Source organism: Chenopodium quinoa, unplaced genomic scaffold (genome assembly GCF_001683475.1).
Source record: "Chenopodium quinoa cultivar QQ74 unplaced genomic scaffold, ASM168347v1, whole genome shotgun sequence".
Taxonomy (NCBI): domain Eukaryota; kingdom Viridiplantae; phylum Streptophyta; class Magnoliopsida; order Caryophyllales; family Amaranthaceae; genus Chenopodium; species Chenopodium quinoa.
The window spans coordinates 93,089-109,827 of NW_018744100.1; the positions used below are offsets into that span (position 1 = coordinate 93,089).

The following is a 16,739-nucleotide window of genomic DNA, read 5'->3' on the forward strand; positions in this document are numbered from 1 at the left end:
AAAAAATCGAAAACCAATCGAACAAATAAACCCAAAAAATCGAACACAAATCGATCAAATAAACCCCATTAAAAACGAAACGATTTCGCACAAAAATACACCCACAAAGATTCAACCCAAAAAAATCGAAAACAACAGGAACATAAAACTGCTTCAACCAAAAGAAATTGAAAAAATAAATTTCAAATTAAACAAAACCCTGAAAGCCCAACTAAAAAAAATTAAGAGCGACCTCAAAAGCTGCTTCATAGGAGGAGGAGAGAGAGCTAAGAAGGCACTTCAATGGAGGATTCAGATCGCACTTCAATCGAGGGGAGAGATGGAGCGTACCGTCGAAGAGGAAAAAAGCAACTCAAACGTGAAGAAAATGAAGGACAGAAAGGAGAAAAAGGACAAAACCGAGGGTAATTCCGGAAGGACACTGTCCTACTGTTCATAAAAAAAACTGAAGTAACTGTAAAATAACTCCCACTTCCTTCCCCTACAAAACCCACTCTTCCCCCCACTTCCAGCCTTTTTCCACTCTTCTCTTCATACACCCCCTCTCTCTTTTTTTTCACCTTCCATGGATAACACTCCTCCTCCTCCACCACCACCCTTGCCACTACCGCCTCCGACACCGATACCGATACCTCTTTCATTGTCTCCTCCTACTCCAACTTCCTACGTCCACAATCACAAAGATTTACTCTTACCTTTTCCTCCTCCCACCACACCGATCTCCTCCTCCCCAACCGCCTCCTTACGTAAGAAACGCCACTCTAAACTCCTCCGCATTGACACTTCCACCAGCACAACACCGGCCAACAAAAAACCTGAGATCACACCACCATGCACGGAGTGTGGGAAAACCTTTTGGTCCTGGAAGGCTCTTTTCGGTCATATGCGATGCCACCCCGAACGTGAGTGGCGTGGCATTAACCCTCCGCCTCATCTTCGACGTCGTTCTCTTCCTCCCACTCCTACTACAACCACTGATGACCATGAGGTCGCTGCTAGCCTTCTCTTACTCGCTGCTGGTCCTGTCTCCCCTGACGTGGCATTAGCCTCTCCGCCCAGGTTTGAGTGCTCGAGTTGTAAGAAGACATTTGGGTCTCACCAAGCGCTCGGCGGTCACCGTGCTAGCCATAAGAATGTCAAGGGATGCTTTGCCATTACCAAGAGTGCAACTGACGTTGAGGATGATCAATGTATGATCATGCAAAGTGGTTCAAGTCATGAGGAGGCAATTGGGCTGGGCCTTTCTTTGGGCTTGGGCCTTGGAGTGGGCCACAAGTGTGGTGTTTGTTTGAAGGTGTTTCCTACTGGACAGGCCTTGGGTGGGCACATGAGGTCCCACTGGGAGAAGAGTGAGGAGCCGGCATTGCGATCGTTGTTTGGGCTTCCACTTGGGTCAGATTCAAGGCCCAATAAGGCCCAATGTGGTGTTGATCTTAACCTACCGCCCCAACTTCTAGAGGATGGTTCTTCTTCTACTACTATTGATTCTTCCAATAACATGCAATTAGAGCTGAAGTTAGGAATATAAGGTATACAATTGGTTAGGTTATTTAAAATTGTTGTAATACTAATTAATTGATGATTTATCACATATTTAAGTGTTAAAGACTAACTATTTATAGTGTGTGGTGTGGGTTTCATGAAAACATATGTATGCTCATTGTTTTAGGTGTGGGTTCATGCAATATCTCATTTAACACAACGCTTCATTCATCATAATATTATTACTTACTCTTATTACTACTCGTATAATTGTAACCTTTCTCTGTTATAAGGTTGCTGTTTCCTATGGCGAATACTATACTATTCCCATGTCTAGAAACATATGTCACATTTTTAGCTGTAAGTGTATATCTGAACTAGTAAGGTGATGGTTAAATATAAGCGGAGATAGTATTGATTTTGATGTATTTTTTCTTAGTTACGATCATTAGTTTGGAATTCATGGATGATCAATACAATGAGCCCATGGACCTAAGGCCCATATAGCTTACCTGACCTAATCCATTTAGACTAAACACTTTTTTTTTTTTTTTTTGACAACATTTAGACTAAACACTTATATAGCCTATAATCCAAAAAAATGTCATTTTTTAAGGTATTGTCTATGCAAAGTGTATTAATTAATTAATTGTAATAAAGTTAAAGTAATGCTTTGCATACCTCAGTAGGTATGTATTTGTTTAAGTTTGATTTTCTTTTTAATTATTCCTTAAAGCATGAGCAAGTGACCATTATAATTATTGCACTCCGTATAATTTATGAACTATGATATTGTGTCAAAAAAAAAAAAAAACTATTAGTTGGTGAGTTCCTAAATTTAGAAATATTATTAGTTTGAAAGTTACAGATCCAGTAATCTGGACCACTTCACCAACTCGTACTTCATATTTTTGTCATAATTTCTCATCATCAAGCTAGTAGGGAACATTTATATATAATGTTCAGGATTTTTTTTTTATTTTTTTTTAAGACTTTAATACAATCATTAGTAATATCTATATGAGGTGATTGGACTATAGAGAAACACAAGTTTAAATGGTCCCTATGGACAAAAAATTTCATATATTTACGACTAGTATATTATATTGACCTTTACGGAGTAATTAAGGCTTAACGATAGCTAGTTCGAAAAGGACATTTAACTAAACAGTTGGATCAATTTGACATGAAACCGCATGAAATTAGATGATTCTCATCGAACTTTAAGATGCTTTAACATGACTCAAGTCATTATAAACCACATCGGCCTACCAACAAAAGGAATTTTGTAGGGAAGTTTTATTCATCAATCATTGTTTCAGGCTCCTGAGTTCCACCACGAGAATGTGTTGCTAAAGGTGGTGTTGTCTCATTATCACCTGTAAGTTTGTATCGTCTAACAACTAATATGTAGTGTAATAATCTTCATTATCATTTCTTTAAATTAGTCCTCAAACTTAGAAAATGTTCAAGAGCTTGAATGAAAGACCCATATACTGCACGCAGTATTATCTAATGCAATGGTCCTTCGTTTTCATGTCCTGCTTTGCTTCCATTTTTGTCTCATTTACTTGTTTGCTTTCCCGTTTTTTGCTTCTTGGCTTAAATCTGTGTTTCAATGGAAGGAAAATCATTTTCCAAAAACGGCTTTCTTATTTTACGATTGGTTTGTAATAGAAGAAAATAAAAATAATGTCTTATATCCTCCTATTCCCTCACCTTTGTCTCCTCTCCTCACCATTTCTCTCGAACTCTTCTAGACCTACCAAAATTTAAAATAATAATGGCTCCTTTGAAATTAGATTTACGTCAAAATAATTGCTACAGTAATAGTTTAGAATATGATCAAACAAGTTCATCAACTTTACAAGTCAATTAACAAATGAAATCATGAAGAAGTCTTATTTTTTTTAAAGAAAAAGTTTGTAGTTCAAAAAACATGTAAATATTTTTATAAAAGAATGGAAAACATTTTTGAAAATTAAACATGTTACTTACTTTTTTTTTAACTAGTTGTGGTCCCGCGCGGTGATTATTATTAGTAAGTAATGTATCCGGTGGTTCTGTTACACGGTAATTATGTTTGCGTAGTGTGTGCATGTCGTAAGAATTTAAAGTAATAAAGGCAATCTAAGAGGGAAATGTTGCATTCTAAGTTATTATATGAGAAATCTTTCTTAATTAAGTAGTCTATCTCTCTCTTTCCTAAGTGATATTTCTCTCTTTTTGAATGATCGATCTTTCTTAAATGGCCTCTCTCTCTCTCTCTCCCACTCTCTCTATAGCTTTTAGTAACTCTTTCTCCTAAGCTAATTTCTCTTATTTTCTTAAGTGGTCCATCTCAAATGATCTATGTTTCTTAAGTAGTCTCTCTCTACTTCTATAGATTTAGTGCAATAAATTTTGGATCAGAAACATACATATAATGATGATTGTTTGGAAGTTAAATCTGGAGCAATGAAAATTAGAATACAATGGCAATGAAAATTAGAATACAATGGCAAGTTAGCTCGAGAAATGGATAAAATTATATCAAAATATTAGTAAACTTAAATAAAATACACAATTTTGAAGTTAGTAAACTTAAATAAAATACACATTTTAAAAGCAATGAAAATTAGAATACAATGGCAAGACCGTTAAAAATATAACTCAGAGCCACAAGGCAGTTTACTAAACAGAGATTCATATAAAATAGCTACACGTGTACAATATGGTATAAATTAAATAGTTTCAACATAAAAAACGGCAAAAAAAAGGTAAATAAAAAAAAAGGCAATTTGATTAATAATCTGTAATTGCAGCAAAATGAAGGATATTCAAGCTATCAAAAGGCTCCATTCTCAACCAATAAGCAACATAAAGACAAAAGGTGTTTGTTATAAGAAAAGGTGCTTGATACAGTGCAAGAAACAAATGATATTGAACGACTGTCGAACACTTTAAAGATGAAAAGAAATTGTGCTTGATATAGTGCAAGAAACATATGATACTGAACGGCTGAAAACTTTAAAGATGGAAAGAAATTATGACAAGGCTAATTAATATTACTTATTTAACGATGTAGCGCGCGGTACCCCAATGGTGGTGATTATTATTAGTAAGTAATGTATCCGGTGGTTCTGTTACACGGTAATTATGTCTGCGTAGTGTGTGCATGTCGTAAGAATTTAAAGTATTAAAGGCAATCTAAGAGGGAAGTGTTGCATTCTAAGTTATTATATGAGAAAGATGTAACTTAAATTATGTTATTAGAAAGAAGTAATGTTCTTAGAATCGGATCAAAAGATGTTGTTACAATAAGAAGTATAAATAGTTCTAATTTTAATATCATATTGACTATAAAATTAATGATATAATGTAATAATAATCATTCAAATAAGAGTTTTAAAATTATTTGTTAGGAAGGATTCAATTTAATTTTATCATGCTACAATAACTTTTAACATTAACTTTATATTCAATTTATACTACAGACACATCTTAGCTAAGACACCCTAAATTGAATTTAGAATTAAAAGAGCATATAACTTAGATTAAATTAATACTTAAATTGAATTAAATTGAATTTAGAATTAAAAGAGCATGCTACAGAAGTATAACTTTTAATATCATATTGGCTATAAAATTAATGATATAATGTATGTACTACAGAATATGAGATAACTTCTGTATATACTACAGACACATCTCAGCTAAGACACCCTAAATTCAATTTAATTCAATTTAAGTATTAATATCATATTGGCTATAAAATTAATGATATAATGTATATACTACTGAATATGAGATAACTTCTGTATATACTACAGACACATCTCAGCTAAGACACCCTTACGAATCCTTCCTAACAGCAATTTAGGTACCAATATATATATATATATATATATATATATATATATATATATATATATATAGGGTTGGGATCCGGTGAGAACCACCCTTTATGTGAGAACATATCATTTATGTGAGGACAAATCTCAGCCATTGGATTGTAATAAATCCAACAGCTGAGATTAATGATATAAACATTCTATAACAAACCTTCTCTAACAACCATGCTTAACTGTTTCTAAGCTTCTGCTCTGCTCTCTCTCCACCACGAAACTCCAATCTCTGCTCTACTCTCTCTCCACCACGAATTGAAGCTTCAAGAATTTATCAACGGCGTCTTTTTAAACTCGACAATTTCTCTCTCCTTTTCTTGTTCACGGGTATCAATTTCCATAAATTATTGAGGTTTGTAATTCTTTTAGTTTTGTAAATTTTGTAAATTCAATGATCTTAGTTTAATCTTAGCATCAAAATTTACAAAAAGTTTTTCAATTGCATGTTAATCTTAGTGTTTGAGAATTTCAAATTGTTCGTGTTTGAGAATTTCAAATTGTTCATTAGATTTTTTGATAATTTTCCTTAAAAAATTCGATTATATTCGTTAAAATTCAATGAGAAATTTTCGATTTGAGTATTTAAGAACTAATAAATTGCCTGTTAATGTTATTATGTCCAGTTGAACGAGCTCAATTTTCTCTCTCCTCTTGTTCACTGCTGCATAATTTCAACTAGTACTTTTCAGATTTTTCTTAATTTAATTTTAATTTTGATAATTTCAATTGAATTCCCAATCTTCTTGTTTTGATTTTTGTAATTTTGATGATTTCAAATCATCTTGTTTGAATTTTGATGAATTCAAATCAACTTGTTCGAATTTTGATTCATTTTTATGATACTTATGAATATCCTGATAGTGCATACAAGGTGTTTGATAAAATGCTTGTTAGAAATCTTGTGACTTGGTACTCTATTATCCATGAGTTTGTTTTGAATATCCTGATAATGCATGCAAGGTGTTTGATAAAATGCTTGTTAGAAATCTTATGACTTGGTACTCTATTATCAATTAGTTTGTTTTGAATGAGTTCGTAGGTAATACTTCGGATACTTTTGATGCGGAAAATGAATTGCCCTTTGTTATTAAGGGTAGTCAGATTGGTGTGGCAGACGGGGGTAGTTGGGTTAATGTCTTAGTTGGTGATATTCGAACAGATGATAATCTTGGTATTTATCATATGAGCAAACAATTATTTGCTCATTTTTCAAATGAGCAAATTATTCTTTGCTCATTTTGTCAAATGAGCAAATTATTCTTTGCTCATTTGTCAAATAAGCAAGCAATTATTTGCTCATTTATCATGATATCAACATATGCAAGATTTAACTCATCTTGCTGCACCTGCCACCTGTGTACAATTTCTTGGGGTATAGCATGAAGTCTTATATGGCCATTAATATTCTGATCACCGTTGCATTATCCTGTTTAAATTTGTTGTAAGACCACTATTTATGTGCTATGTGTCATTTGTGACTGCTTTATATTAAATGTATGCTCTTGAAATCTGAAAGATTTAAGTAGATTTTTACCAAATACACACACACGTGCAAGATTTAACTCATTTTGTTGCAACATCGACAAGTTTCGCGAGTTATGAATCTTATGATGTTAAATTGATATGATACAATTCTCAAATTTGAGCTAAGCATTGTCTGTATGCAGGTTTATACTTGAATCATATACTTGTGATCAACATGGCAGGAAGAGTTTGTATCTAAGAGGTTTTCAAGTGGCGGCAAGGTTCTAGGTGAGGAGGAAAAGGCTGCAGAGAATGTCTACATCAAGGTGATGCATTTACTTTTAACTTATAAGTTATATTTATGTAGTTAAGTTGATGGTCATGCTGATTATTTCTAAGAATAATGGAAATTTGGACTTTTAGGAGAGAGAACATGTTATCATCTATCAGTGTTTCTCTGAATTCTCCATGTATCTTCATCTGATGTGTAGATTAAATGTGCTATGACGTGCATTTTTTTCCCTTGCATAAACATGGTCTGTTGTCATTTATAACCAGTCTCAAATTTTGACCTTTATGAACTGTCCTAGTGGTTGTTTATTTGAGATCAGAGCTCTAGAATGAATGTGGTTGTTTAATTTATGAGTTTATTTTTTTTCTTGCCCTTATTTACCTAGCCAGCTGATATACTAGATTCTAATACCTATTTATCGCTCTCTGCAGAAAATGGAAAAGGAAAAGCTGGAAAAGGCTGCTTGTCAGGTTTGCAGATTGCGCCCTTTATCTGTTTAATTTCATTTCTAATGTGGGTATTATGAATGCCCAGTCTAAGTAATTGGGATTGAGACAGCAGGGTTGGTGACAGTGTCTCTTTTTTATGTGATAACCTGCTTTTACTTCTGGTCCCTCCTCTCTCTGTATGATTCCCCCATTATAATTCTTAAATGGAACTAAAATAAACGGTGGTTATGTTGGGCCTATAGTATTTCTTTTAATATGAGCAATCTGCACAAGATTTATTTTGTTTCTTGCTACTGTTATGTTCATCTGCCATCTTGATATCAGTAAAGTTGATGACTTTTGCAATATACACATTTCTCTCTGCTAACACACTAAGTAAGACTGAGATGATGTACATAAACTACATTACTCTTGATATATAATCTATTAATCTATTGTGGTGGCTGAAAGCTCTAATGATGTAGAAAGCCTTGGGTTTGGTGCTCAGTCATTATTCTCCCCCTTTTTTCAGGTTTGGCAATCTCTTTCAGCTGTCACATGATGCAGATCCTTGGTCATTGTCTATGAGGAGAGTTGTATATGTCAAATTGGTGTGGCTACTGAATCATTGATCAGTGGTGAAGCAGCAAATGTGGATTGGTGTTTTGATTGTGTTTCCTACCATTTCTGTTCTGATAGAATTCAATAACTTCTTTGGTTAGATTGATTATAAAACCTATTAACTCAATTGGTAGAGCACTATGCAAATGCATAAGGGATGTAGGTTCAATTCCTACATAGGTTATCTTTATAAACAAAATTAATTAAAAAAAAAATCAAATTCGTACTAATTATATGAGCAAAAAAAATGGTTTGAAATGATTTATAACTATATAAACTTTGTTACAATTAAACTCTCATACAAACTTGTGTCTCCACATTACATAAATGAACCTACGTGGGATTCGAACCCACATCTTTTGTGCATTTGCACAATGCTCTACCCTTGAGCTAGTAGGCTAACATATTTAAAACATTCAAACACACTCACAAATGAGCATTAATTTGACAAAATGAGCAAGAATCATTTGCTCATTTGACAAAGCATTGAATTTTTTGGCTCATTTGACAAATGAGCAAAAAATAATTGCTCATTTGAAAAATGAGCAAAAAATAATTGCTCATTTGACAAATGAACAAAAAAATTAATTGCTCATTTGACAAATGAGCAAATTATTAATTGCTCATTTGACAAATGAGCATTAAATAGTTTGCTCATTTGACAAAGGAACATTGAATTTTTTTGCTCATTTGACAAATGAGCAAAAAATAATTGCTCATTTGACAAATGAGCAACTAATTATTTGCTCATTTGACAAATGAGCAAATAATTAGTTGCTCATTTGTCAAATGAGCAAATACTTAGTTGCTAATTTAAAAAATGAGCAAAAACTTAGTTGCTCATTTGTCAAATGAGCAAACTATTTAAAAGGCATGACTTAAGAAAAAAGAAGAGCATAACCCCAAAAAGAAAGGACACCAAAGATCCATTCCCAAACGACACATATATCATCCACCATACAATTCAGTCCTAAAATATACTAAACACTATCAGACAACTCCTATCTGAATGCACTTGCACTTTTGCAACAAAACAAAACCCAAACTCGAACAAACCGCAAATAAGTAAGATGTTCACACGATGCTAGCAGGATTAACTGTGAAAATTGACCTTATATACAACAGTGATCTATCGTATTGTATCAACTATCAGCATTGACCTAATATCCTGCTAGCATTCAGTATTGACCCACACAAACAGAAACACTAATGAGAGAACAATGCAGCAGATAAAACAAAGGATGCAGAAAAGTGCAAACAACGGTAAGAACAAAGGGTAAATCTACATTACTGAAATTTAGCAACGGTTAAAAAAAAGCACGAGGTAGATATCTCTTTGAAGACTAACAGAGCATTGTAGACAAAAGCCACACCTTTTAAAGGCTCAGCAAACAGTCACAAAGGCAGATTAGCAACAACACAGTAGCCTGAAAAAAAAACCAAGCACAATTAATAACACGAAAAGAAACCACACGAGCATATATAAGGTAACCAAATCAACTCAATTGTTGTTCATGGTACTACAACCACAACCCTGATCAGAACTGAGCATAGCCAAAGCTGGTAAGGCCAGAACACCTCACAAATAGAACTAACAAAGAACAACTTGTTTTCACCTCCCTAACTTAAAGCAAAGAAGAAGCTATGACACACGTACAGAACCACTAAAAAGACCTCCATTATATTGATGGTAGTTTGACATCCACCACATAATCTAGTAAAATTTTCCCCTGGAATCTTTTCTACCACACAACGATGTTAAAAGTTTAGTTTCCAAGGAACAACATATAATTTATTTATTTTTTCACACAAGAACAACAAACAAATGAGCCACAATATTGACACCATTCGAAAGAAGCAAATTATGATTTCAGCCATTTCTATCACTAATGAAACACAAATATGCATAGAGCAGCATTACCAAATCATGCTAGAGAACTCAACATACAACTCCACACCTATACTTAGCATACTAAATGATATGTATTTAGTTAATTAGAACTCAAACATATGTAACATCATATCAGAGACTTTTATCAAACACTTGGTGTGCACATTACATTCCCTAAATTAGAACTCAATTATTATTACCTTAAAACACAAAACATTTACACTGTATTATTTAACAAGTAACTAGCAAACATCAAAACATTACATGTCCAAAAAATAAACACATTTACATGAAATAATTGAGCAAAAACGGACTTAAATGTCCACAAAAACACAAAATCAGAAAAATATCATCAAAATTATCGACACAAACACAAAATTCATAAAATTTGATGATGGAACTGAAAAAATCGAACACAAAGTGATAAACTAAGCCAAAAAAATCGAACACAAATTGAACAAATTAAGCCAAAAAAACCGATCACAAATTGAAAAAATTAATCCTAGAAAATCGAACACAAATTAAAACATAAGCGAAACTCACCTTGACGAAGAATTGATGAAGTTTGAAGAAGAATTGATGAAGAATCATAGCAAATAGCAAAGAGAAAGAGAGCAGAGAGAACTGAGAACTAAGAAATTGAAGGAGGAGAGAGAAAATAACTTACAAAATGGAGGAGAGAGAAAACACTGATTTTTTTTTCCTGAAATTATGTTTGATCGGGATAAATGGTAGCCATTGGATGCAATTGATCCAACGGTTGTAATATGTCCTCTATATATATATATATATATATATATATATATATATATATATATATATATATATATATATATATATATATATATAGAAATAGGATCATATGAGACCACCCCCCTTATGTGAGAACCCTGTTATATGTGAGGACATATTACAACCGTTGTTTAGGGTAAAAATTACCCCTGCCACGTGGCCCAATGAGGTCCTGACACGTGTCACCTTATCAGAGGATGCCACGTGGCATTGAACCCCTAATGGGGGAGCAGATTCTCATCTGCTATAAATAGAGGAATCCTCCTCATTTATTGGGCATTCAAAAATACATACACAAAACCCGAGCAATATTAATTGCGGAATCTCTCTGAATCAGTGAGAAATACCTATTTACTTTCCGCACGTTTACCCATCCGTAAATCATACTAACTTGATCGTCGGAGGCGGAACTCCACCCAACCGGAGTTTCGTGGTTTTGCAGGTACAGAAGTCAGGCGCGCATACTCCGTATTGTAACTCTCCCGAGGGACTAAAAACACCCGAAACATTTGGCGCCGTCTGTGGGGAGAGTACTACTGAGATGGCATCTGATGCTGTACCGAATGCAGAGGGCAGCCGGCCTCCGGCTGACCCTGAGGTCCATACGGACCATGAGAGTGGCAGTGGGGACGACTACGACGTCGAAACCTACATGGCCCCAGACGGTTCATTCCATTCTAGGTGCACCCGTTCCAAGGAAACAAGGGAACGGGGTCACGACAAAGTTTGTCCCAGCAACCCAGGCGACAAGCCTGAGGGACAACCCCAGGCGGCGGAGGGTGCTGCCCCCGTCACCAGAGACGAACTCATGAATCTCATGACTAGTTTCAAGGGGGAAATCAAGGATATAATCAAGAAGTCAGTTGGCTCCAGCAAGGGTCAGTCGGCAAAGAAGCCTTCTCCCTCCGGGAAGAAGCAAATCAAAGACCGGGTGCCTACTCCGCATCCCAAACACAAGGGGACGGATGGGCCCCTGATCGATCTCTCAAAAATTCGTTTCCCCGAAACGGGGCAACGGAAGGCCATCCGGCATACACAGCCGGATGGGTCAAAGAAGACTTTCTCTGACGCCCGGTTGTTCATTTAGGAGAAGAGAAGTCAGAGCATGTCTCAGTCGGCCTCAACGTCGACCTACTCAGAAAGTTTCCGAAATGCTTCAATGAAGCATTCGGAGACGCAGCAGGGGAGTCAGTCACGCAGCATGTCTGCACGTACTGGCCCTCATGTGATCCAGCAGGCTCCGTATGTGCCCCAACAGCCATACGCCCCGTATGGATCTCCATTCATGTAGTCGGCTCCCTTTGGGGGTCAGGCGGCCTACCAGGTCCAACCTATGGACTGGCAACTCCGACTGCTGAACCTTGGGGAACAGCCTTCGGCTTTCTCCCGGGAGATAACCGAGGCGGCACAGCCGGCCAAGGTTAAAAATGTGTTGGTTGGTGCCTACGACGGTACCACCAACCCGGAAGACCACCTAATGGCATACACCAATCTCATGTACTTACAGGGGTTGGATGACGCCGCCTGGTGCAGATGCTTCCCAGCTACATTGAAGGGCATAGCCCAGCGATGGTTCGGCAACTTGCCGGCTGGGTGCATCAATAACTTTAAGACGCTTGCATACCTGTTTGCGTCCAACTTTTCCATGAATATCCCTGCTAAAAAGACAAGTCTCGACCTAGGGGCTATCCAGCAGGGTGACAAGGAAGGACTTCGGTCCTATGTCAGGCGGTTCAATCTGATGAGAATTCAGATTCAGGGGCTGTCTGACGAAGTTGCATATACAGACTTCTTCAAGGGTCTGAAGGATGGGTCAACTTTCAAATTTGACCTGGTCCGCAAGAGGGTAGCCACCCTCCAAGAGGCGCTGATGGTGGCGGAGGCCTATATACAGGCAACTGAGCTCTGCGCCATCAAGCATCCGTCGGAACCCAAGCGGTCCGACAGGAGAGACAGCCGGCCTAACCAGCCGGCCAAAAAAGAAGAAAAGAAAAGAAAAGAAGTCTGGGCAGCAGACCGCCCAGGTCAGCCGTCCCAGAAGAAGCAAAGGAAGTTGGAACCGTACGTCCCCAAGTACGAGTTCAACAAAGACTGCTCCTCCATCCTCATGGAGATAAAAGACCGGTTGACAATTGAAAAACCGGCTGCAATGAAAAGCTCTGTCAAGAACAGAGACAAAAGCAAGTACTGCCAGTTCCATGAGGACGTTGGCCATGACACCATTGGTTGCTATAGCCTCAGGCAGCTATTGGACCATCTGGCTGATGAGGGGGTTCTAGAGTCGTATCTGGTGAAGTCCAAAGGCAACCCCAAACCAAGCGGGGGGCAACCGTCCAAGAAACCGGCTGCTAGCTCTGAAACAGATGAAGGCGGATTCGCAAGCGGAGGTCCTACCATCCGGGGTGCCAAGGATAACATCCGGAAATTATCCAACCCAGAAGATGAGGGCCAGGCGTCGAAAGACACTTTCCCTGAGGTCTTCATCTCTGAGAAGGATAGGGGCATGGTCAGGCGGCCTCACGATGACCCCCTTGTCATCGAATGCAAAGTTGCCAATCAACGAGTTGGCCGGATCTTAATCGATACCGGGAGCTCGTCTGACCTGATCAGTTACCAGTGCTTGACAAAACTCAAGTACAAGCTTAGCAGCATGCACAAGGCTCCCCACCCCCTAGTTGGCTTTGGGGGAGGGGTAGTGCATCCGGTGGGAATGATTGACCTACCCATCCGGCTAGGAGGCAAAGGGGAAGGGCGACACATGGTCGTCAAGTTCTTGATGGTCAAGGAATTGACCGCCTACAACCTTATTCTGGGCCGCCCCACCCTTGACGAATCCAAGGCTGTCATCATCCCATCTCTTATGATGATCAAGTTTCAGAGGGATGATGGATCAGTTGGTGCCCTAAGCGGGGACCAGAAGACGGCTAGGGAGTGTTACCTCTCAGACGTCAGGCCGACTGTTACTGCAGCCGGTCATAACGAGGAACCCACTGACCTCGAGGACTCAGAAGCCGTGCCTATTCCCAAGGCAGCCGGCAAAAAGCGAAAGGCGGACCAATTGGCCCTCGCCAGAAAAACAAAATAGCAATCACTAGCCGGGGAAAGGCCGGATGACTCCTGGCCCCAGCCGGCTGGTGAGAGTATGGATGTCGCCCTAGACGACAGCCGTCCTGACAGAGCAGTTAAGGTTGGGACGGTAGCTTTTGAGAAGTTAGGGGCATCTTTGCCTTTGAAGTGGAAGAGATTCCAGGCGTCAGCCCGGATCTAGCTGTCCACAAGTTAGCTGTTGATCCCAAAATAAAGCCGGTTAGGCAAAAGAAGAGGGATCATGGTGAGGAAAGGTCTTAGGCGGCAGCCGCTGAGGTCAAAAAGCTTCTGGATGCCGGGTTCATTCGACAATGCTACTACCCAGATTGGGTAGCAAATGTTGTCCTTGTCAAGAAGCCGAATGGTACCTGGCGGATGTGTGTAGATTACACAGATCTGAACAAGGCATGTCCGAAGGATAGTTATCCCCTTCCAAAGATTGACAGCCTGGTCGACTCTACAGCCGGCCATGCCTTGATGAGTTTTATGGATGCCTACTCAGGCTTCCACCAGATTCCCCTGTGGAAGAAGGATCAGGAAAAGACGGCCTTCGTCACTGATCAGGGGTTGTATTGTTACGCGGTGATGCCGTTTGGGTTGAAAAATGCGCCGACTACCTTCCAACAAATGATCAACACGGTTTTCTCCAATCAAATCGGAAGGAATGTAGAGGCGTATATTGATGATATGATAGTCAAATCAAAGCTTCAGGCGGATCATCTAGCTAACCTCCGAGAAACCTTCACCACCCTCAGGCGGCATAAGGTCATGCTTAATCCCAAGAAGTGTGTCTTTGGTGTTGAGTCTGGGAAGTTTCTCGGATTCCTGATTGATCAAAGAGGCATAGAGGCCAATCCGGAAAAGGTGCAGGCGGTGATTGACATGTAGTCACCTCGCACTGTCAAGGAGGCCCAGAAGCTAACAGGTTGCCTGGCAGCATTAGGAAGATTCCTCAGCCGGTCAGGTGACAAGTGCCTTTACTTCTTCCAAGCAATCAGGAAGAGGTCTAGATTTGAATGGGGAGAAGAGGCTGAGGCGGCATTTCAGAGGTTAAAACAACACTTGCACTCTTTGCCAAGGCTAGTGAGCCCCCTGCCTAAGGAGGTTCTCTACATATACCTAACCGTCTCAGATCACTCCCTTAGTGCCGTTCTCCTTGCCGAGAGAGACGGTAAGCAGCTCCCGGTGTATTTCATCAGCCATATACTGTGGAATGCTGAGCTTCGGTACCCAATGATCGAAAAATTTGGGCTGGCTCTTTACAAAGCAGTCAAGCGGTTGAAGCCCTACTTCTTGGCTCATCCGGTGACTGTCTATACTGATCAGCCACTCAAGCGTCCAATGACTACCATAGAGTCATCCGGCAGAATGATCAAGTGGGCTATTGAAATGCAAAGCCTGGAGATAACTTTTGAACCTAGGCGGGCAGTGAAAGGTCAGGCGTTTGCCGACTTCATTGTTGAAATGACTAGGCCGGCACAGCCGGAGAATACCGATCAGGTTTGGAAGTTGTTCGTAGACGGAAGTTCTACCTTGAATGGTTGTGGTGCAGGCGTAATTGCAAATCTCCGGAAGGAGATACCTATGAATATGCACTACGGTTCAAGTTTCAAGCTTCAAACAATGAAGCTGAGTATGAAGCCCTGCTAGCCGGTATACGCATGTGTCAGGCGGCAGGGGCAAGAAAAGTTGACGCCTGTTCTGACTCTCAATTGATTGTTAGCCAATTCAATGGTGACTATGAGGCCACCCATCCGGCAATGATCAAATACCTTCAGGCAGTCAAAGATGAGGCGGCGACACTTGACGAATTCCATCTAAGTCAGGTGCCCCGGTCAGAAAATAACCAGGTGGATGCTCTGTCCAAATTGGCCTCATCCGCCACTTGTGATACGCCTAGGTCAGTCTTCTGGGAGGTCATGGAAAAAAGAAGTATTGAGCATGATCCCATTGGAATTCTTGACCGAAGCTCTACCTGGATGGACCCCATCCGGGATTATTTGGTAGACGGCACTTTGCCGGATGCCTCTTCAGAAGCGGCTGCACTTAAAAAACGAGCTTTGAGCTTTGAAATGTACAAGGGAGAACTCTTCAGAAAGGGTTACCTCCAGCCGTTACTGAAGTGTGTTACCTCAGAAAGGGGAAAAGAGGTGCTAGAGGATCTGCATGCGGGCTTTTGTGCTTCACATATAGGCGGCAGGTCTCTAGCAAAGAGGGCCAGTCAGCAAGGTTACTTTTGGCCCACCCTTGAGGCAGACGCCATGGAATTGGTGAGAAATGTGACAAGTGCCAGAGATTTGGCCGGCTCATACATCGTCCGGCAACAGATCTTACGGCTATCTACAGCCCGGTTCCATTTGCAAAATGGGGCATGGACATCCTGGGTCCTTATACGCCTGCCACAGGCGGCAGAAGATACATTCTGGTGGCTGTAGACTACTTCACCAAATGGGTCGAGGCAGAGGCGGTCAAAGGCATCAAGACAAAGGATGTCATCTCCTTCATTTGGAGGAACATCATCATTCGGTTTGGGGTTCCTATGTCTATGGTGTTCGACAACGGTCCTCAATTTGAAATGCCTACCCTCAAGGATTGGTTAGGAGATCAGGGGATCTCACATTGTTTTGCATCCGTTGGCCGGCCCCAAGCAAACGGCCAAGTTGAAGCCTTCAATAAACTCATCTCAGACGGCATAAAGAAGAAGATCAAAAGAGCCGGTGGACTTTGGGCGGATGAGTTACCTCACGTCCTTTGGGCCATCAGAACAACTGAAAAAGGGGCAACCGGTGAAACCC

At 39.5% G+C, this 16,739-nt stretch overlaps 1 protein-coding gene across 1 annotated transcript; it reads left to right on the top strand.

Annotated features, from left to right (window-relative positions):
* The first annotated feature begins 232 nt into the window (after positions 1-232).
* Positions 233-1,627, top strand: LOC110692235 (zinc finger protein ZAT3-like). Its single transcript, XM_021869227.1, has one exon. It carries the CDS (start codon positions 566-568, stop codon positions 1,526-1,528), a length of 963 nt encoding a protein of 320 aa, XP_021724919.1. The 5' UTR covers positions 233-565; the 3' UTR covers positions 1,529-1,627.
* Positions 1,628-16,739: the final 15,112 nt, after the last annotated feature.

What these genes read in the sequence shown, in the direction of transcription:
- LOC110692235 (XM_021869227.1), top strand. Translation starts at nt 566, where the DNA reads ATGGATAACACTCCTCCTCCTCCACCACCACCCTTGCCACTACCGCCT.